This window comes from Nymphaea colorata, chromosome 13 (genome assembly GCF_008831285.2).
Source record: "Nymphaea colorata isolate Beijing-Zhang1983 chromosome 13, ASM883128v2, whole genome shotgun sequence".
In the NCBI taxonomy this organism is placed as follows: Eukaryota; Viridiplantae; Streptophyta; class Magnoliopsida; order Nymphaeales; family Nymphaeaceae; genus Nymphaea; species Nymphaea colorata.
The window spans coordinates 4,701,423-4,722,146 of record NC_045150.1 but is presented as its reverse complement, the minus strand read 5'-3'; the positions used below and the strand labels follow the sequence as shown (position 1 = coordinate 4,722,146).

Genomic DNA, 20,724 nt, shown 5'->3' with positions numbered 1-20,724 from the left:
ACAAGTGCCCACTATCTTTTGTGATAATGTCAGTGTGATCTATCTCTTGGCCAATCATGTCTTTCCTCATCTATCTAAACATATCGAAGTTGATGTTCATTACATCTGAGATCACATTGCCAAAAGCCATTTGCAAGTTCGCTATATTTCAAGTCTAGATCAAATTGCTGACCTGTTTACTAAGCCACTCTCCATAGTCGGATTTGAGGATCTTGGCAGCAAATTGTGCATTCGGCCTTCCATGCTCAATATGAGGGGGGTGTTAAGGATATGTCTATCACACATGAAACTGTGGGCACCATGCGTACAAATCAAGGATGCACTTCTCAAGATAAGGATGAGACCACCATCAAAAGAAATAAATCTCAAGAGGATCAGCACAAGGGAAACTCAATCCCTGCAAAATCGGCAATTGTAACCTTGACTGATAATGAATTTGTTCCAAATGTAAACAAGAAAATCTCTTTAAATGGAACCTCTCTATCTCATGAAAATGGATGAGAGATTGAGAGAGTATTCTTTCCGTCGTGGATGTAGACTCTCCCAAGAGTTGAACCACGTTACAAGTACTTCTTCTATACTTCGCATAATAAGGATGCTCTTCATGGTCAAACCTCACATCCATGAAACGGGTCAGGTCATCTCATATAGATCTCCCACTTTCAAATGTATGTGAGTTTTAAAACTCCTCTCTAAAACTTAAACATCAATGTTTTGCTTGTTATATGGCATCTCCTTGAAAACAATTGCCAGTTTTACCTCTTGCTCTGACAAGAGGAGATTTTGAACTTACATGGTTATACCATCCCATCATTTTGCTCAAACTCAGGCACACTAATGCTCATATTTGTTGGTATTCAGCAAAAAATATTTAAAGTGCATGAAAAAAGAAAGAGATTTAACAAAGTAGGCTGTATACATTTTGTTAAATATACGGGGTATTTGATAGCCAAAAAAATTATGTTAATTCGCTTTGATTTTTTTCTAAAAATTAGGGTGAATTCATAAAAAACTAAGCATAAATTTGGAACGAGGACATAATGCTCTATAGCAAACGTCCCCACTTCGTGACGCAACTCACCGTCAAATCCAATCGAATGAGGTAAATCTAAAACTAGTCCATTTATGACCCCGCCATGAGCCTGGACAAATCTGTCCTACGAAGTAACGAAACCCGCATGTCTGGAAGGGGTAAAGATTGTGGACATGGTCGCCATTCTCTTTGACGCGGCCGCGAAGCTTATAACCCGGACGTGTATCCTTCCTCGAATTATAGAGAGAATCGCTAGAATGGAACCAGTAACGGGCGAGAAGATCCATGTTCATTATGATCACAATGACGGGCTTGAGTCCATGCGCTGGACGGCCAGGTACTGTGTTCTTGAATCTTCATCCTTCGGTTCCTTCCTCTTTTGGATTGTCAAATTATCTTACTGATTTGACATCTTTAGTTCATGAAGCTTGGTCATTTGCTCTTTCGTTTTTGTTTGGTAGATGTCTTTACTTTCATGTGCGATTAGCGCCGTGGTACGATTTTTAACTTCGTGATTGGATGGTTGGTTTCATCGGATTTTGCGAATTTGGTTGTTGTTGTCGCCTTTTTTTTTACGATGTAATTTTGATGCATAGACTTTCGTTTTTTTTTTATTTTTTTTGGGAAGTGATTCTGACTTGGATATTCAAAAGGCTTCGTTGATTTCCTTGTTCATCGAAGTTTTACCTTTTTTTTTTTTCTCTTGAGTGCATTCTGAGAACGAGGACATGGTCTCCTAGTTCTTTTGCTGTTATAGTCAGTTTACATTTGAGTTTCTTGTTAGTTGTGATTGGCGAGGGTTATCTCATTCTTGGAAGAAATTTGAAGTACGGGACTTGCTGAAGGATGCCAATTTAGTCGAAATTAGCAGATGCAAGATGATTGAATGTTTGGTTCATTCGGAAACTTTTCTTACTTTTATCATATGTCGCGGTTTTGAATAGCTTTCGGTAAGACTGCTTGGTCGTATTATTTGTGAATATTGCGTAAACGAAACCGTGCTTATAAACAGAAATTGGAGCACGTTAATGTAGTTTAGTTGACCGTCTGTTCAGATCTCGTATCGATTTTAAAGTCCTGATTGAATAGCTGATGTTACGAATTTCGATGTTTAAGAAACTCTCTCTCTCTCACACACACACACACACACTCTCTCTCTCTCTCACACACACACACGCACACACTCTTCTCGATTGTAAAGTCCTGAGTGACTAGCTGTTAAGGTATTGAAAGGCCCTTCTACACAAGGCAATGAATATCTTTGGCTACATGCAATAATACGACGTTGATTTCAATATGGTTGATGACATATTCTAAGGGAAGAATACTGTAAGTAAATATGAATTAAAAATTGAAATAGATAAAGTTAAAGTGACAGTGTTGACTGTGTCTCGAACTTGTTTAACTATGACCTTGGAACAAGGGGTACACATGCTGAGATAACGTCCACGTTATGGTCCTTTTCTCTCCTAATGATAACATGTCTTTAGATCCACGGAAATACCACATCTTCCTCTTTGTCAGAGAAACAACACATCAATCTCTTGCCAAAGAGGCTTTTTGTGAACTTTAAGCCCTTCTGACAAGTATTGATTGAGCATCTTTTAAAGTATCTTCCCTTGGTATTCCTATGCATGATAATAGCAGTTATGATTCTCTTCTATGAACCCTTTTCGTTATGGAGCTTAATTGCAGGTGTCTAACAGTTGATCTTTTAGGCATTAGTTGTCAATTTTGGAACTTTTGAATCCATTTGAGCTTATAAAGCTTCTACCTTCAGGTTTCTGTCTTATACTTTCTTCTTCTATACTAATAAAGTTGAAAGAATTTCTTCCAAAATAAATATATGTGTGGTCTATCATTCTTCCTCAGTTCTTTGTTGAATCTAATGCATATTTTTCTTCTTGTTTGACTAGCAAGAACTAAATATATCCTGGTTTATTTGCCACTCTTTTCCTGTAGAAGTTAGAAGTGTTTGTAAGCCTTATTTTATTTCACTGTGATCTTGGACTTATGTCTGGATACTTTTGCAACATTCCATACCTTCCTAGTTTGTACTGTCCTTAACAGTATGTTGGTTCTTTCCATCTCTGACTGTTTCTATTTGACTGGATCATTTTTACTGCAATCAGGTCAGAAACTAGTCTTATTTATGCTATGGTCTTGACTTCATGTATGGATAGTTTTGCAAAATTTGATCCTTTCCACTGTTCTTTAACCTTTATTGCATGAACACGGATATGATGGGTATTGGTGTTGGAGATGGGTACATTGTCTTAGACATGATGAGCTATATATATATATATATATATATATATAACATCATTGAATATTGTATATTTGGCCTACCCCCACTTTTGCATAAAATAAAGGAGAAAAGTAAAGAAAGAGAAGGCAAAAAGAGAATCATACCCTATGCCCTAGATGAATGGACTCCTTGATGCCGATATTAGTGTCCCATGCCAGAGAGAAAGAAAGTGGGAAAAAAGGCGGGGAAGGGGGGGGGGGGGGTGGCTGGGGGAGGGGCTGTGGAGGTCGATCATGCCAAAAGTACAAAAAAGACACATGACACCAAGAAGAAGAAAGGTATATTTTGTAGAAACCCCTTGTTTTCTTTTTCACTAAAAGTTATTCTTAAAATTTTTGAGCCGCTTTCTGTAATTATTTTACTGCCTTTCATGCACCATCAATGATGAATCTAGTCAGGGTTGTCGGTCTGACTCTTTAAGTCATGGAGCATCTTGACATGTTAATCTGCCTCCCAGATGGATGCATGTCATGGCCGTGTTTGTGTCTCTAAGTGTCCAACACTGGCAACTCAAAACTTTTGTAAATGTCCATGACTCCATGATGCATAGCCTTTAACTTAAGGTGTGTGAATATGGTGATATAGCCTTTAACTTAAGGCGTCTAACTGGCTGTAATACCACCCCCATGTACTTGATTCACCCTTGTTCATCTGTCATTCACCGTCACTGCTCCCCTTCGAACTCTGGTCCAGCCCTTGTTTCGCCATCTCGTGGGGTTCATCTCCCAGCCCAAATATCTTCACCAGAGGGCGCAGTTCACCAGCAGTCATAACCCCACCGATGAACGTCAGCCACCGCCAATCGTTTCCCCTATTTCACCATCTTCTGCTCCTCTTTTCCAACATCACCATGTATATGATGGCCTGACCCGACCGGGCCCGGCCTGACCCATTTAACGGTTTAAAACGGGCCAGCTCGGGCCTCAGACATCCTCCACCCAGCACGGTACCTGGCCCGGCCTGGTCCAGAACCAGGTATTTAACGACACAAATTTATCGGGTCGGCCTGGCCTGGCCCGGCCCGATTTCCAGGCCTGGTTCTTTCCATGTCTTTCCATATTTAGTTAGCTGGATTGCTTCTAGCATTATCCGGCCAGGGACATTTTTCATTTATACTATCTTTTGTCCAGTTTGCTTCTGGAACTGAAGAGGTGTTCTCATAGAGAAAAAATCTATACAAATTTCAAATAATCAAAAATAGAGAGAAGCCGGCAGATTTTTTCCCTAAATGATCTTATTTAATATGTAATTGGCACAATGTTGATGAACATTTTGGGATCTTGCATAGCAGTTCTGTTGGTTCTCTCTTTAGCTTGTGTTTTTTAGTACTGTGTACTCAACTTTTTCCTTCAATATCTTATCTTTCAACATGATAGGGAAGCTTACTGCTTCATGTATGGGAGACCTTGGGATCAGGTTGTGAAATTCTATGCTCAACTGGTGGATGGACAACTATGCTTATCAAGTATATTGGGTGTTCAGGTGGGTATAATTGATTTTGCTCTAGAAGACTGCATATTTGGTATGCTCAATTGTGTGGTTATTTGCTTTCATTAAACCATTTTTTAGATGTCTTGTTCAAGCAACTTCTTGCTAAACTAGTAGTTGGCATTTTATTTTATATTTGTAACATGTCATGCACGCATGGTTTGATTCTTTAGTTGTTTAAAATTTCATATTCCTCCATTGGTATCTAGATGGGCCTTTTTATAGTTTTCTCTTCTTAACAATTTTTCTCGTCATCAAGGCCAAATTTACCTGTTTGACCTCCTTAAGAAGCAATCTGTTTATTATCATTAGTGAACTTTAACAAAAACATAGTGAAATCAATCCCTTGTTGAATCAGATTTGCATTATAAGGGTTGCTTGAACTTTGTATTCTCGCAATTGTATGGCTCCCTCCCTCTCTTTCTCTCCCACACACACATAGACACATATTCTTCTTGGCTTGCCTGTCGCTGTCGTTTTGATCTAGAGAGTTCTGGGTGTAGATAGTTTATTCTTTCTTCCCTCAGACCAGATCAGAACAACAAAAGGACGCATAATTTCCTTCTCCTTGACAGAAAACAATCATGTTCTAAGGTCTCTGATCATGAATTACTTATCTCTGGCCCTCTGGGGCATTTAAAGAGGAATCGAGTAGGATTAGGTGTTTTCCCATTTACCAGAACCATTGTCGCCACTTTCATCTTTGTCTTTGTCAGGATAGATTGAAGTCAGAGAGTAGTGGAAGCACACTAGATAACTCAGATGATCAACATTGTGGCACTGCAGTAGAGGAAGAGGGGAAGGTTGTCCTAGTCTACCAGCTCAAAGAGATTTGCTAGTTACTGCACACGTCTCATGTGACCATCATGAAGGAGGTCATAGTGAAATATCAAACAAAAGATGCTGCGGTCCTGGAACACATGTTCGAGAAAGAGGTTATCCTGGATCATGTATTCCAGGAACTGAATCAAATATCCTCGTAGAGTCTCTATTCATATCCAACTGTTCAGTGTTCACCTTGTAATTTTGCTAGGTCGTGGATTGCTATTCTCTTTGTCAATAGTTGCAGAAACAAAGCTAATTAATGATCAGTGGAATTTGTAGGCAAAACCATATGCAGAAAGTCCCTTTCACATTGAAATTTTGAAACTTAAGTTGGGATCTAGACACCCAAATCAAAGGAAGAATACCATTTTATACACAAGAGTTAAGAGCTATTGTAAATTAAAAAAAAATGTTTACACCATGAATTTGACAATTTTTTGATGAATCTTTTATTTTCAAGACAAATAAAGATATGGGTCTATCTCTAGCTTGTCAGATAAGTTCTTTTTTTGGCAGTGGCAGAGAAGAAAAATCTGTCTCTTGCTATCCAGAAGAGATCAGAATGTACTGCAGTAGAACCAATGGTGGTGTGGTGCACCAGTTGAAGAAGCTGAACACTAATGCCCTTCTGGAGCTCGACATTCAGCAGGGAGTGAGTTGTGATGACTGCAAGCTAGTCTTTGAATTTGACCACTATAGAGCCTTTTTTATGACTATGCATTCAAAGCTTCTCTTCTCCAAGTTGTCTCGCGGATACCCTACTTCACTTCACATAATAGGGCCCTGAGTTTATTTTACGGATGGGCATCGGGTCGGCCCGAAACTCGGGCCTGGGCCCGGCCCGATATTCGGGAATCCGGCCCGCACTGGCCCGGTTATAATAAAAGAATAATTTTTAAATTATAAAATAATTTTTTTAATATTTTTAAATTTAATAATATATATTTTATTATTTAAAATACAATTTATATTAAAAAATTTAATATATATTTTTTAATATTACCAGGCCTGGGTTGGGCTCCATCGGGCCCGTTTTTTCGGGCCCGGGCCCTGGCCCGTTACTGGCTAGGTACCGGGCCCCCGCCAACGGCCCAGCCCGGCGCCCATCCATAGTTTATTTTCAATGAAATACTCCACTGCATATTGTTGAATTAGAAGAGTTTATGTTTCTAGGTGGTTCTTTGCAATATTTAATAGTTAGGAGGTCTCTTTAAACATTCCTCTATTTTCTATTGATGTCTTTGTAAATCTCTCTTCAACCCTAATCTCTTTATTATGGAGATTATGGTTAGTGAATGAAGTTACGTTTTCTTTCTCTAAGGCTGCCGACTGTAACATGGTATTAGAGCCGGCGATCTCCACCCTTCTCCGCCAGCGGTTGTCGTGATTTTCCGGCGACCCCTTCTCCTCTTCCTCTCCCATTTCTTCCCACTTCTTCTCTTCCTCTATCCTTCCTTTCTATCTTCTCTCTGCTGATCGAAAGATAGTGAAGCAGCATGAAAGGGGAACCTAATCACATGTGAAAGGTATTTGTGATTAGGTCCCCAACATGGATGTAGTGGAGCGTAAGCAACTGTGTGGGAGTTGCAGTGGAAAGTTGTAAGTCAGATCTAGCTTCGTGGATGAATAGCAGCACATGGACTCCATTATTATTCAGATCTAAGCTCATGGGAAGCGTAGCTGCATGTGGATTCAGTTCAGATCTGGGCTCGTGGAAGATTAAATGCACGTGGACCATATTCTTATCATATTTTTGATGACTGTGGAAAAGTGGCTGCAAGTGGAGTAGCTGCACATTGGGTATATTTTTTTATCAGATTGAATGTCTGTTTTATAATCTGGTGGACTGATTTGAAACAACAAAGTTTTTTTTATATGCTATTGTAGATACGTAGAAGCCTAGTGGACTGTTTTGAACAGCAAGTTCATATATTCCTGTTCATTTATTGATTGTTGTGATTGGTGGACTGATTTGAACAACAAAGTTTTTTTTTATAGGCATATGTGGATACGTAGAAGCCTGGTGGCCTGTTTTGAACAAGAAGTTCGTATATTCTTGTTCATTTATTGATTGCTGTGATTGGTGGACTGATTTACTGAGCAGCAAGTTCACGGAAATTCTATTTTAAGGACTGCTTTTGGTGCAAGAAAAGATATATATATATATATATATATATATATATATATATATATATGTGTGTGTGTGTTGCCTAAGTTTTTTCAAGTTGATTGTTGCACGCTATACTCTTGATTGTATCATAGTGCAATCAGATTAAGATCACATTGTTAAGTCGTGCACTATGGCCGCTGAAGGCAAGACAGAGACACAATATGAGCATAAGAACACAGGCAATCTCTTTTCTTATGGCTCTACTGTAAAGTTAGATGCTCCTAAGTTGGAAGACAGATGTTGGGATAAGCTTGGTCGTCCTTCCGCTATACCTCTAGGAAAAGGTGTTACATTTAAGCAGGGCAAGAATTCATTCCAGTCTCCTATTGGATCTATCCAGGCAGCTTCATCAGTAGTAGAGGGGTCTTTACCTTCTTTCAATCTTGAGACTGTGACTGTGAATATCAACAAGTCAGAGTATGAGGAGTTCTTAGCACACAGATCTACTCAACCGTCGGCTTCTACAGTTATGATAGACAATGCTATGTCCGTTGATACTGCTCCACATGATACATGTACTACTTGGATTATTGATTCAGGAGCATCGAGATACTTTTGTAGTAGGCCTTCTATGTTTATCGTGCTACACTCATTACCTCAGACACGTCATGTGAGACTTGCAGATGGTAGATGGTCTCCTATTATGGGTTATGGAGATATTAAGATTTCTCAGTCTATGACAATTCCTAATGTGTTATATGCTCCTAAGTTTCCCACTAATCTTTTATCAGTTGGACAATTGATTAATGATTTACATTGTCGTGTTACATTTGACTCTGGTGTATGTTCATTTCAGGACTTGCAAACTGGGAAGACGATTGGTGGAGGCTGTAAGAAAGGAGACATCTACTTCCTGTCTGATTCTGTGGGTATTGCAGCCGTCTCGACTTCTTCATTGTCCTCCTCCTTTCAGTGGCATCTCAGACTTGGTCATTCATCTGTCTCCAAGCTCCGTCACCTACTTCATCATCTATCAGTTACAGAGTCGTTCCAGTGTGAGGCATGTCAACTTGGCAAGCACACCCATAACAGTTATTCATCGAGTCTTAGTCCGTCCAGTTGTGGACTATTTGATCTTCTTCATGTTGATGTGTGGGGTCCTAGTAGAGTTGCTAGTAGGTCTAGATTTCGTTATTTCTTCGTCATTGTTGATGATTATTCTCGAGTCACTTGGGTTTTTCTTTTGAAAGAAAAGTCTGAGGTCATATGTACTCTCAAGAACCTTATTATTGAAATAAAGACCCAGTTTGGTATTCTTGTTAAAAGCGTTCGCACTGATAATGCTCTTGAGTTCAAGGCATCCACCTTAATGAAATTTTATTCTGATAATGGCATTTCTCCTCAGTTTACTTGTCTTCATACCTCCCAACAAAATGGAGTAGCTGAGCGGAAACATCGCCAACTTTTAAATGTGGCACGCTCCCTAATGCTTCATACTAATCTACCTGCATATTTTTTGGGAGATGCCATCCTCATTGCCTGTTACTTGACCAACCGTTTACTCTCATCCTCTATTGACAACAAGGTTCCCATTAAATTTGTGTACCCACAACGATCCTTGTTTCCAGTAGCTCCCAAAGTATTTGCTTGCACATGCTTCATTCACATACTTGGACCCACACCTGATAAATTGGGTGCCCAAGCCATTAAGTGTATTTTTATTGACTACTCCAGAAATCATAAAGGTTACAAATGCTTTGACCCCTTGACTCAAAAGGAGTATATCAGTGCGGATGTGACGTTCTTTGATTCTCAGCCTTATTATAGTTCTATTATAGTTCCCCACCTACCTCTACTGAGATGCCGCTGTCATCTTACCCACTACCTATTCCTCCTATTCCTTTGGAGTCATTCCCTTACGAGTCTCCTTCTGGGGATTCTCCCGTTGTAGTGTCCAAGTTTCGTGATCCTCCGCTGGTCTACACACGTCGACAGGATCCTTCTCATGATCCTTTCCCAACCGCTTCTTAGGAGGTAAGTACATCTGAAGTGAGTATACCTAGTTCATCTGATCTCTGTCAGGACTATTGCTCTTCGTAAAGGCAAGTGACAATGTACTCTGCATCCTATATCTCATTTTGTTTCTACTGACGGTGTTGGTAAAAGTATGCAACAGTTTATTCAAGCTCTAGCGGCCCATGCAGTTCCTACTTGTCACCAACAGGCCTTATTAGATACCCAATAGAGACAAGCTATGCAAGAAGAGATAGATGCATTAGTTCAGCGAGACGCTTGGGAACTTGTTGATCCTCCTCTTGGTTGTGACATTGTTGGCTCCAAGTGGGTATTAACAGTGAAATATAATTCTGATGGTTCTATGAAAAGATACAAAGCTCGGTTGGTTGCTAAGGGCTACACGCAGACTTACGGGATTGATTTCTTCGAGACTTTCTCTCCTATTGCTCTGTTGGGGACCATTCATCTTATCATCTCTATGGCTGTACACCATGACTGGCACATGTATCAGCTTGATGTCAAACATGCTTTTTTGTACGATGATCTCGATGAGATTGTCTATATACAACAACCACCAGGGTTTGAACGACAGGAGGAGTGTAGAAAAGTGTGCAAACTGAAGAAAGCTATTTATGGACTCAAGCAGAGTCCTCATGCTTGGTTTCACAAGTTCTCTAAGGTAGTCTCAAAATGTGGCTTTGCGAGATCCTCTCTTGATCATTCTCTATTTATCAAGAAGAATTCCAGGGGTATGACCGTTTTAGTGGTTTATGTTGATGATATTATCTTGACAGGTGACTCTGATCAAGAAATTTCTGATACAAAGTTGTTCATTCAAAAACACTTTGTGACGAAAGATCTTGGTCAACTACGATATTTCTTGGGAATAGAGGTGGCTCGCAACAGGGAAGGTGTAGTTCTCTCTCAACGAAAGTATGTTCTAGATTTATTGCAAGACACCAGGATGCTAGGAGCTAAACCGGCCAATCTACCTATGAATCCACGCATACATCTTTATGATGACTAATCAGAATTAGTCGATTCTCGATCATACAGGTCTCTTATTGGAAAGCTCCTCTATGTTACTGTGACCAATCCAGACATTAGTTTTGCAGTGGGGAAACTAAGTCAATTTATGGAAAGACCCAGGAAAGTTCATTGGGATGCTGCTTTAATGGTGGTCAAATATCTGAATTCATCTCCTGGCAAAGGACTTTTGTTCACCAAAGGCGAGACCTTGGAAGTGGAAGCCTATAGTGATGCTGACTATGCTGGCTCAGTCGAAAACAGGAAATCTACCGCAGGATTCTGTGTATTTGTGGGAGGCAACCTTATATCCTGGAGAAGCAAAAAGCAAAGTGTGGTGTCAAGATCTAGTGCAGAATCTGAATACAGAGCTATGGCTCAAACTGCCGCTAAAATGACTTGGGCTAAATCCATGTTATCTAGCCTAAGTGTGTCGATTCCGCTTCCGATGAAGATGTATTGTGACAATCGTGCAGCCACATACATTGTGAATAAACCAGTTTTCCATGAGAGAACTAAACATATTGAAGTGGACTGCCATTACATTCGGGATCTCGTTCAAGGAGGAACCATAACCACCATTCATGTATCATCAGAAGATCAAGCTACAGATGTCTTCACTAAGGCTCTTCTTATTGGTGACTATTCTAGATGTTGTGACAAGCTGAGCATGATTAATATGTATGCTCCAGCTTGAGGGTGAGTGTTGAATTAGAAGAGTTTATGTTTTTAGGTGGTTCTTTGCAATATTTAATAGTTAGGAGGTCTCTTTAAACATTCCTCTATTTTCTATTGATGTCTTTGTAAATCTCTCTTCAACCCTAATCTCTTTATTATGGAGATTAGGGTTAGTGAATGAAGTTACGTTTTCTCTCTCTAAGGCTGCCGGCTGTAACACATATAAAACAGAACTCTTTGTTAAAAGCAATGCTTCTTGCTATGTTTGGTGTTCCTTTAAAGGGAAATGGAGAATGAAGAAAACAAGTGGAACTTTTGTTGTTTGAGGGAGGAAGATTCTCTCTTCATCCAGTAAGCTGAGCTCTGTTAAGTGTTAAGGTTTTGAAAGAGATTTGGTTCTGATATATGCGAATACACATGTTAGTTTTCCAGTTTCAAGATATTTGGGTTAGTTCATCAGTTGGTGGAAGACATCCATGTGCTATACATTGGTTTCTGCTTATAAGGATTACATAGTAAATGATCTTGGTGGTAGATATTGATGTGCTGAAAGACTACTTTATGCTTGCATGAATTGCATATTAGTCATTTTTTTTTTTTAAACTTGTTCTAGGCTTGATATTACATTTTCTCCTTTTCTTTATGCCTCTCTGTCCTTTTATTTTTGTACTTACTGCAAAATTCCATAAAAGCAGTCCCTTCCACATCTATGTGCATGTTTATTTTCTTTGTGTATATTCATGCCCATTCCCAAGTTGCCCACTGTTCTGTACATTTGTTTCGGTTCTCATTTTCTCCTTTTCTGTTTTCTCTTTTACCTTTCATGCAGAGGCCGTTAAATGGGAATCCTAATTTAATGCCTGAAACTTGTGAGAATGCTGCTATGATGAACATGAATGTCAAAGACAGGACTGGCCGTTGGGCAAGAACAACTTTTAAGATAGTGGTTTCCTATCATGGAGCATCTTTCGATGGATGGCAGAAGCAGCCAAACCTAAATACTGTTCAAGGGTAAACATTGAAGTTTGTTAAGCATCTTTCTACTCTTTCAAAGGCAATTTTTAAGATGTCCCTTTTGCCATTAGCATCAAAGTCCTTTTTTCGTGCATTTTACAATGATGTAACTTTGTGGGTTTCCTCCGAAATTCTACCTGGTTGCGTCCTTGACACCTTGTAAACCATCAAGTATGTGCTCTTTCTATACTATGTCCTTTTTACCACTTCTTGAAATGGTCCTCTGTATAAACGGCTGTTTGAGTGACAGTGAATTTCATAGAAAAGGTGTACTATATCCTTCAACTTTTTAGGTGGTTCTGCATTTTATGAAATGTAAAGCACGTCCCATCCCTGTAAATGACAGTCTTTCATAAAAATGCTTTCTTCATTTGGTATGATATGTAGACCTACTCCACCAGAATCAATACTTTTATTGATGCTCAGAAGGAATTGGCTGAGTCTAGGGTTTCTTGCTATGGGGTATTTTGATCTCTTGTTGCCTCATAACTTTTATCTTGATCTTGTATTCACTTGTGAGGTCTTATGATTTGTTAGCTTTTTGTGTGATATGTGGGACAGATTTAGTTAGATACTTTGTGTCATGGAAACTGGTGGAAAATATATATAATATAATCTGCTGTTTCTTTCTTTACATGTCAGTTCTCTCCCTTTTTTCTTTTATAGGTCAATTGAAGATGCTCTTGGGAGGTTTGTTGACGAGAAAAAGGCAATGCAGCTAAAGGACAAGTCTTTACCAGTCCAAGGCTGTGCTGTAGTTGCAGGACGTACTGACAAAGGGGTGACAGCTCTTCAGCAAGTTTGTTCCTTCTGTCAGTCATGTTTAGTTTTACATGTTTCGTTTTTAAGTTGCCTATATTGAAATTGTGCGTATTCTTTGTGAAATTTCATATGATCTGGCTCTTTAAGTTGCATACATTTCTTTAAATGTCAAAACCCTGACTGGTCTGTTAAGTCAATTGTTAACTGACCTATGTTATCAAACCAGCATATATATATATATATACACACACACACACACACATCCACACATATACGTGCATACCATTTTTCCGCTGTTTTCTCAGGTCTCCTCCTCTCCTTATCATCCACCAATCCTCAGGAGGGGAGAATGGTTGTGGAAAGGAAAACAAAAAGGCAAAAAGAGGGGGAAAGAGGAAAAGTAGGTGAAAGAGAGCGAAAAGCACTTGTTCTCTCTCTCCTCCTCACCTAGGATCGGTGGATCCTAAGGGATCCCTGGTACCAGTAGGAATTCACTTCACCCACAACTGCTGGACTACAATCATCGGGCATCTTTAACTCAGGCATACATTCCTATACATTGCATAGTGCTGTGTGTGTGAGGGTCGTGAGATTTCTATGGCCATGCCTTGGCCAAAGAAATTCACAAACTCTCTCTCTCTCTCTCTCTCTCTCTATCTATCTATCTATCTATATATATATATATATATATATATATATATATATATATCAGTGTCACAAATATTGCAATATTTTTTATAAAATCACAATATTAATAGAAAGAATGAAAACACAAAAAGGAAAAATCGCGATATTTTGAAGAAAAACGTGGAAAACAAATTTATCATGTTTTTATTGCGATTTTTTTGTTTTATCTTCTTCAACATTGATATCATCATGGATTCAATTTTAAACTTAAACTAAATTATTTTTTCATTATTTTGATCATCATTAATATTTAAACATTTTTTATATCACTTTCATCTACTTTTATTTATATCTTCTTATTAGGTTCACATTTATTTTATTTTTACTTAATGTTTAGAATTTTTTTAATTTTATAAAGTTTGCCACAATTTTTCCAACAAATTTTCGAGAAAAACAATTTTGCTGAAAATACCTGAGAAAAATCTCGCCAGTGAAAACCCCAAAATGATATTTGTGTCAATGAATGAAATGTGAGGAACAACACGCATAGTGTATCGTCCCCCACAAGTTTGTTTAAAAAAGACAGGGATAGATGGGCCAGGTAGCTGTTAGTTCCTTGATCCACAGGAGGGAGAGGCTATCTCCTCCCTTCACACCCCTTGCCAAGACCAGCAACATCTCATGGGGCCATCCCCTACAGCATCGAGTGGGAGGTGACAACTTCTCTCTACTTTTTGTTTTACAGAAGGGAGAGGTAGCGACCTCTCCCTTAAAAAAAATTTGAGGTGATGCAATTTTTTTTGTGGGAGGAGGCCATCACCTCTCCCCTGATGCTGCTAGGGGGAGGCGACGGACTCCGCCTGGTGTAGTCTTCTGTCCCTCTTTTCCTTTATTTATTCTTTTTTTTTTAAAAAAAAAACTAACTGTCCAATTTTCTTCATTTAGATGGCCCAAGCACATTGTGTGTGGGACAGTGCATTGTGTGCATCATTTCACATGTCGATATGTATATATATATATATATATATATATATATATATATATATATAGAGAGAGAGAGAGAGAGAGAGAGAGAGTATCCATGCATGTGCCTGGGCCTGGGGTTCATATATATATACACACACACACACACACACACACATATCTTTCAGTATTTATTTTTTATATACATATGTATATTTTTTTAAATTTTGGTTAGTTAACTTGGACTGATTTGTCTTCCACTAGACTTTTTAGGGTCCTGAACAGACCTATTCCAAATTTCTGGTTTTGACAACTTAGTATATTTGTAGCTTTCTGAACAATGATGCAAGACCGAAACTGGCATACATGCGTGACAGATTTGCATTTTTCCTGCCCCAAGTTCTCCAGTCCAAATTTTTTCATCAGATTGTTGTAAATCTTTCTTATGAGTCTATTGTCACAGGTATTGTTCTTGAGTTTTTGTTGGTGAATTGCTTCTCATGTATTAATCGGAAAGTTTGTCTTTCTGGGACAGTCTCAGGAATTCAAGAAATTAGAAAATGCAAAACAGTTAATAGAAAATATCATATAACATTGAGTTTTCTAATTTCTTACAGAACATTGATGAAAAGTTTAAGACACATCAATTAATGTTCTTTTACGAATTGAAAAAGTATTGCAAGAAGACGCAATGTTTTCGTTTTTGGAGTTTCTTAGAAGAATATCTTGATTTTTCACGTTTCTTTTTTGTATTTCCTTAAGCTCTTGTTTTTAACACAGTAGTTTGAAAAAATAACTGTTTGTGAAATCAAACATGGTATAATTTTATGATACTTATTAGTGAAAACTCTTCTTTTTCATACTTATTGATCTGTTGGAAGTCGCTCATTTTCTGAAAGAGATGCATTGTCAATGCATTGGACCCAAAACTTGTGAGCACTGAGCACTGTATTGTACTTGATGACACTCTACAAATTTGATATCTCTGGGCTGTGATGAACATGTCTTCTGAAATACAATGTCTTGATTGTCGTCCTGGAAAATGAATTTATTGTCAACAATTCCTCAGGTGCAGTAACGGTATTGCCTCCGTGAACATAGTAGCTAATTAATTGATGTGACTAGTTGGTCTAGTTGCTGGTCGGCCAACTAGTCCCTAGATTAAAGTGCTAAATATTTGAACCCATTGACTTTCTTCTTTTTTTTTCTTTTTGGTTTTCCTGGAAGTTGTTTGAATTGTTAACACATCGTGCAAGACATTTATTCAAGTGCTAAATATTTCAAGGCATCACTATTCAGAGCTAAAGTGCAACACATTAACCTTATTATTGGTTTCTCTTTCAATTTTATTATTTGTTGGATGCATAATAAATTGAATTAAAAATGAATATCTTACTCAGATGTTGTGACTTCTAGATACATGGAGGACAGATGTGAAAGTGGAAGATATTGAAGCTGCAGTTAACTCTATGGTTCCAGGGTTGCTTAGAGTTGTATCTGTTGTTAAGGTAAGGTGTCGTTTTTCTATACTACCTTTATGATATTCTGTTTCGTTATTTTGTGCCTCTATACTCAAACATCCAAAAGACCTGCTCGTAGTGATTAATAGGTAACAACAAACAACCATAAAGTAATATTTGTTTGTTTTCTTTTGCTCAACATGGTGTTCGTGTTAGCGTATTAACAACTTATCAAATAATGTCACTTTTAGGTTGTTGATGTCATACTTATTCAGTTTCATGGTTGCTTTGATTTTGCAGAATTCTTATGTTTGGAGCTCATAAATGTAGAACAAATTTAAGTTGCTTTGTCAAATTGTATTTGTTGAACAGAATGCATGTTTGACTTTCTCTCTCTCTCGCTATATATATATAAGATAATATATATATATGCACACACACACCCACACACACATACATGTAGAAAACCAAGATCTTTCTTCCTGTTTCACCCTTCATAAGCTACTTATTTTCTGTAATAGTCCTAATAAACAACTGAAGTTCTCACAAATTTTGTTTATGTATTTGCTGTTACTGAAGGTGGCACTTTTCCAACTCTCAGTGATATATAGTTGCTAAATAAGTCCATATTTCTTCCATTAGCACACAATTATCTGCTGGAAAGCTATACATAGAATTTTCATGGGCATGAAAAGAGATAGTTATTGTGGTGTTTTATGCCTCCTCATCCCACTCAAAGGAATTTATCTATTTCACCATGAGAGTACAATCTTTTCTGCAATTATGGTTCGTTGAAATTGGCATACATAGCAACATCTTGTTTTTTCACAGGTACATATGTCCCCTTATATCCACTCAGTAAACATGGTGGTTTTGCAATTAGTGCACAATAATATGTAAAAATTGTTGCATGTGCATACACATGCGCACATACAATGGATCTGCTAATTGTGCATGTCAGGAGTTCTATTCAGAGTTTGGCTATTATATGTATCTGTTGCACATCTTATTGAATGTGTGAAACTATATCACCAGTCTTATGTTTTCAGTAGCTCTTAAGCACCCTTGATATGTAATAATAGGTTTTTATGAAGACTACTCTGTTCTCTTAAGAAGAATGTTAATTTTGTGCTCCTTAAATGTAGGTCTCTCGAGTTTTTCATCCTAATTTCTCTGCAAAGTGGAGACGTTATTTCTATATCTTTCCGCTCAGCCATGGGAAGTATGATAATGACCATAACAATGGAAAGGTGAGTGTTCTTACCTATTTGAGAGGCGCAAGGAAATTGCAGGAAAATTCAATCCTTGATGGAGGTGAGACGGTTGGATCCCTGGCTGTCGAAGACGTCAAAGCATTCTATTGTGGAAGTAAACCAAAAGTCTTTAGCATAAGCAAGGTTAATCAAATGCTGCAACAGCTTGAAGGGAAGGTCCTTTCATATAAGATGTTTGCACGTGACACTAAGGCATCAAGGAGCACGTAAGTGTTATACCTTTCCCACCGATGTTTCCAATGAAACTATGGAGACCACAACATTTGCTTTTTATACAGGCTTTTCTGGTTTCTTAGTTTATGTCTTGTAGACCATTATCATGGGAAAGTGACCTCTTTTCAATTCTCAGAACGCCAAAAGCTGAAGAAATTTTTCTATTATATTTCCAAATTATAATAATCTTTTTATCCGCATGTTAATTAATATTTTTCTTTTCTCTCTTTTGGTAGTTTTACTTTTACATGTTTGGATTCATTAGACATGTTTTTTAATAAAAAATAAAATCCTGGGAGCTGTTTAAATTTCTTTATCTGACCCTCTCTCTCTCTCTCTCTCTCTTTATAATATATATACATATATATTTATATATGTATATATATTGGCTGTCCATATATCTAGCCTATGACGGCTGTCCATTGATTTCATTGGATTTCTGCAGTTTTTTCAGAAACCCAACCATAAGGATGTGTTTCAAATCTATAAAATTTGCAAGGGGATTCACCAAAAGCTGATGGGTAGATCAGATTTTATGAGGGTAGTATCAACAGTCTTAGGTTTTTCTCAGGTAAACAAATCTGACTTATACATGAAAATCCTCATTGTTTTTTGGAACCATACATTTGTGAACATTCTGAAAACATATTCCTTGCTGTTGGATTTTTGAATAAACTAACTAATGGCTGGTCAGCTACCAGACAACTCATAAAATGGATGGTCAAATGTAATACTTTAATATAACTAGATTATTTTAGTTGTAGTTTTTTTTTTTCAGCAAAAGTAATCATGTACATATTATCAATGTGATTGATTTCCTAAGAAACAAAACTTGGTTTTCTAAAGTAGCATAAATATGTAGAGTTTGAAGATCAATGGCCCAAAAATATTATCAATAATTTAGCAGGAAAAGACAATATTATCAATAATTTAGCATGAAAAGACATTCTTTTTTATAAGAAAAACATTAGTTCATCTTTTCATTCTCAACAAACAAACCATAATGAATACGTCTACAGTGTTAGATTTGAAAAATATTTTGACATTCCACAATTTCAGTTGTCATGATCTATTGTCTTTGTGTCTCTCTCCACCCCCACCCCCACCCCTCTCTCTCTCTCTCTCTCTCTCTCTCTCTTTCCTTCTCGCTGTATGTGTGTGTGTGTGTGTGGGTTCTTTAGATGGGTCAAGTTTCTGACCACAATTATTTTCAGGGGCCCACCTACGGAGTGTTTTGTCTACCATGCTCGAGCTACAGAAGCCAAGCTACCATCACATGATGAGGTTATAGATTTCTGTGAAACTTCTGTCTTTTTTTATGTGTGTGTGTGTGTGTGTCTGTGAACTGACAGCAAATTTTTGTAGGCTCACAAAGAGGGCTCCAATGTTCTGTGCGTGGAACTGGTTGCAAACCGTTTCTTGCGGAAGGTACTTTAATGGCAGAATGTTCCTAACCTTTGCTTATGAATGTCCTTGCATATCTAATGAACTAGGTTGCGTACTTTTATGAAAGAATATTCCAACCCTTGCGTATGAATGCAACATGTCTAATGGACTAGAAATAGATGCCCTTAATGAATGATGGGCATCTCTTTTGGACAAGCTGCTTCTGTTAATTACTGCTAAATTTTTTAGCTCAAGCACAAGATCCACTCACGTTTAGCTCGAATGATGGATGGCTGGCTTCTTTCAGCCATTTGGGTGACACATATTTTATGGTCGTGGGGGCCTGAACTATTGGTTCTGATGTCAAAATGGATCCAGAAAAGAACGAATTATCAGACTCTAAACCAGCTGCGTCAGTAGTGGTGATCTGATCCATCTTAATGTGTGTTTTGATGTCAGATTGACTAGAAATCCTTGACACACAAGACCACCTAATGGGCTTATCCCCAAGAAAGGAAACACTGGGTGCAGCGGTTAAGGGGCACCAATATGTAAACAAGAAAAATTACCCTGAAGTATTAAAATGAAGAGAAGCATTTTTTTGTTGATCTGTTTGGGCAAATCCGCACTGTGCCCAGACCTGCTGCCTCTCTGGGTGAAACCTAACAACCATGCTTTAAGATAACCGATACCATGAAAAAGCTTGCACTGCAGAATGGAAAGTAATCTATAGTGGTCATCTTAACTTCTTTCATGGCTTCCCTTCTACCGCTTGTTCATCTAGGCTGTGTAATGGTTTAAACTGTTGTCTTGACATTTTACTTGTCGGTTCATTTTCTTTTTTTCCTATAGTTTTGCTGATCATTTCTTATCGACTATCTTGCAGATGGTAAGAGTTCTTGTTGCCACTTCTCTTAGGGAGGCGGCAGCTGGTGCACCGGAAGATGCACTATTAAAACTCATGAATGCCACATGCAGACGCGCAACGGCGCCTCCAGCGCCACCACAAGGGCTCTGCCTTGTTGATGTTGGTTATCATGAGGAATTCACGAAAGAAATGGCTCTCATATCCTAGCTTGTGAAATGTCTCTGACTGTTCTGGTTTTTTACTGTAAACAATCCAGGCGATCGCTTGCGCCTCATTTAGATGAAGGCTTTTATCCCTACATCCTTCTAATCTTTTGTAGTTTTATCCGTCATTTTGGACCGAGACACATGAAGGGGTGGGTTGACATTTTTGAAAAACGAAAGGATGATTAGCGGATAGTTTTGAATCCTGTACATATCTTATGTAGACGACTATTTATGGCATTTTAAGGTCAATTCACCCTTTTGTTATTTTAGCGATGAATAACACCTTACCATACTCATGTTCTCCACAACGGCTACATTTGCAAGAAATACTTCCATGGCACTTTTTGTCCTTTTTCTTCTCCGATTTCAAACGACTGTTGTCTCGTTTCAGTGGGAAAAAGATCTCTTTTTTCAAATTTGAACCGAATGACAATGTTGTTTGATGTGATGAGGTGAATTTAGACATC

The 20,724-nt window shown here is 38.1% G+C and overlaps 1 protein-coding gene across 1 annotated transcript; it reads left to right on the top strand.

Moving 5' to 3' along the window:
* Nucleotides 1-1,148: 1,148 nt before the first annotated feature.
* On the top strand, nucleotides 1,149-20,526 carry LOC116267346 (uncharacterized). The gene is made up of 9 exons (XM_031649034.2): nucleotides 1,149-1,370; nucleotides 4,718-4,823; nucleotides 12,314-12,495; nucleotides 13,165-13,310; nucleotides 16,267-16,358; nucleotides 17,456-17,790; nucleotides 19,012-19,081; nucleotides 19,163-19,225; nucleotides 20,070-20,526. The coding sequence occupies exons 1-9, from the start codon at nucleotides 1,207-1,209 to the stop codon at nucleotides 20,256-20,258; spliced, it is 1,347 nt and encodes a 448-aa protein (XP_031504894.1). The 5' UTR covers nucleotides 1,149-1,206; the 3' UTR covers nucleotides 20,259-20,526.
* The last annotated feature ends 198 nt before the right edge of the window (nucleotides 20,527-20,724 follow it).

Excerpts from the sequence above, each read along its gene's own strand:
- LOC116267346 (XM_031649034.2), top strand. The coding sequence starts at position 1,207 with ATGGTCGCCATTCTCTTTGACGCGGCCGCGAAGCTTATAACCCGGACG. Across the intron at positions 12,496-13,164 it reads AACCTAAATACTGTTCAAGG|GTCAATTGAAGATGCTCTTG; the intron begins GTAAACATTGAA and ends TTTCTTTTATAG. Across the intron at positions 19,226-20,069 it reads CAAACCGTTTCTTGCGGAAG|ATGGTAAGAGTTCTTGTTGC; the intron begins GTACTTTAATGG and ends ACTATCTTGCAG.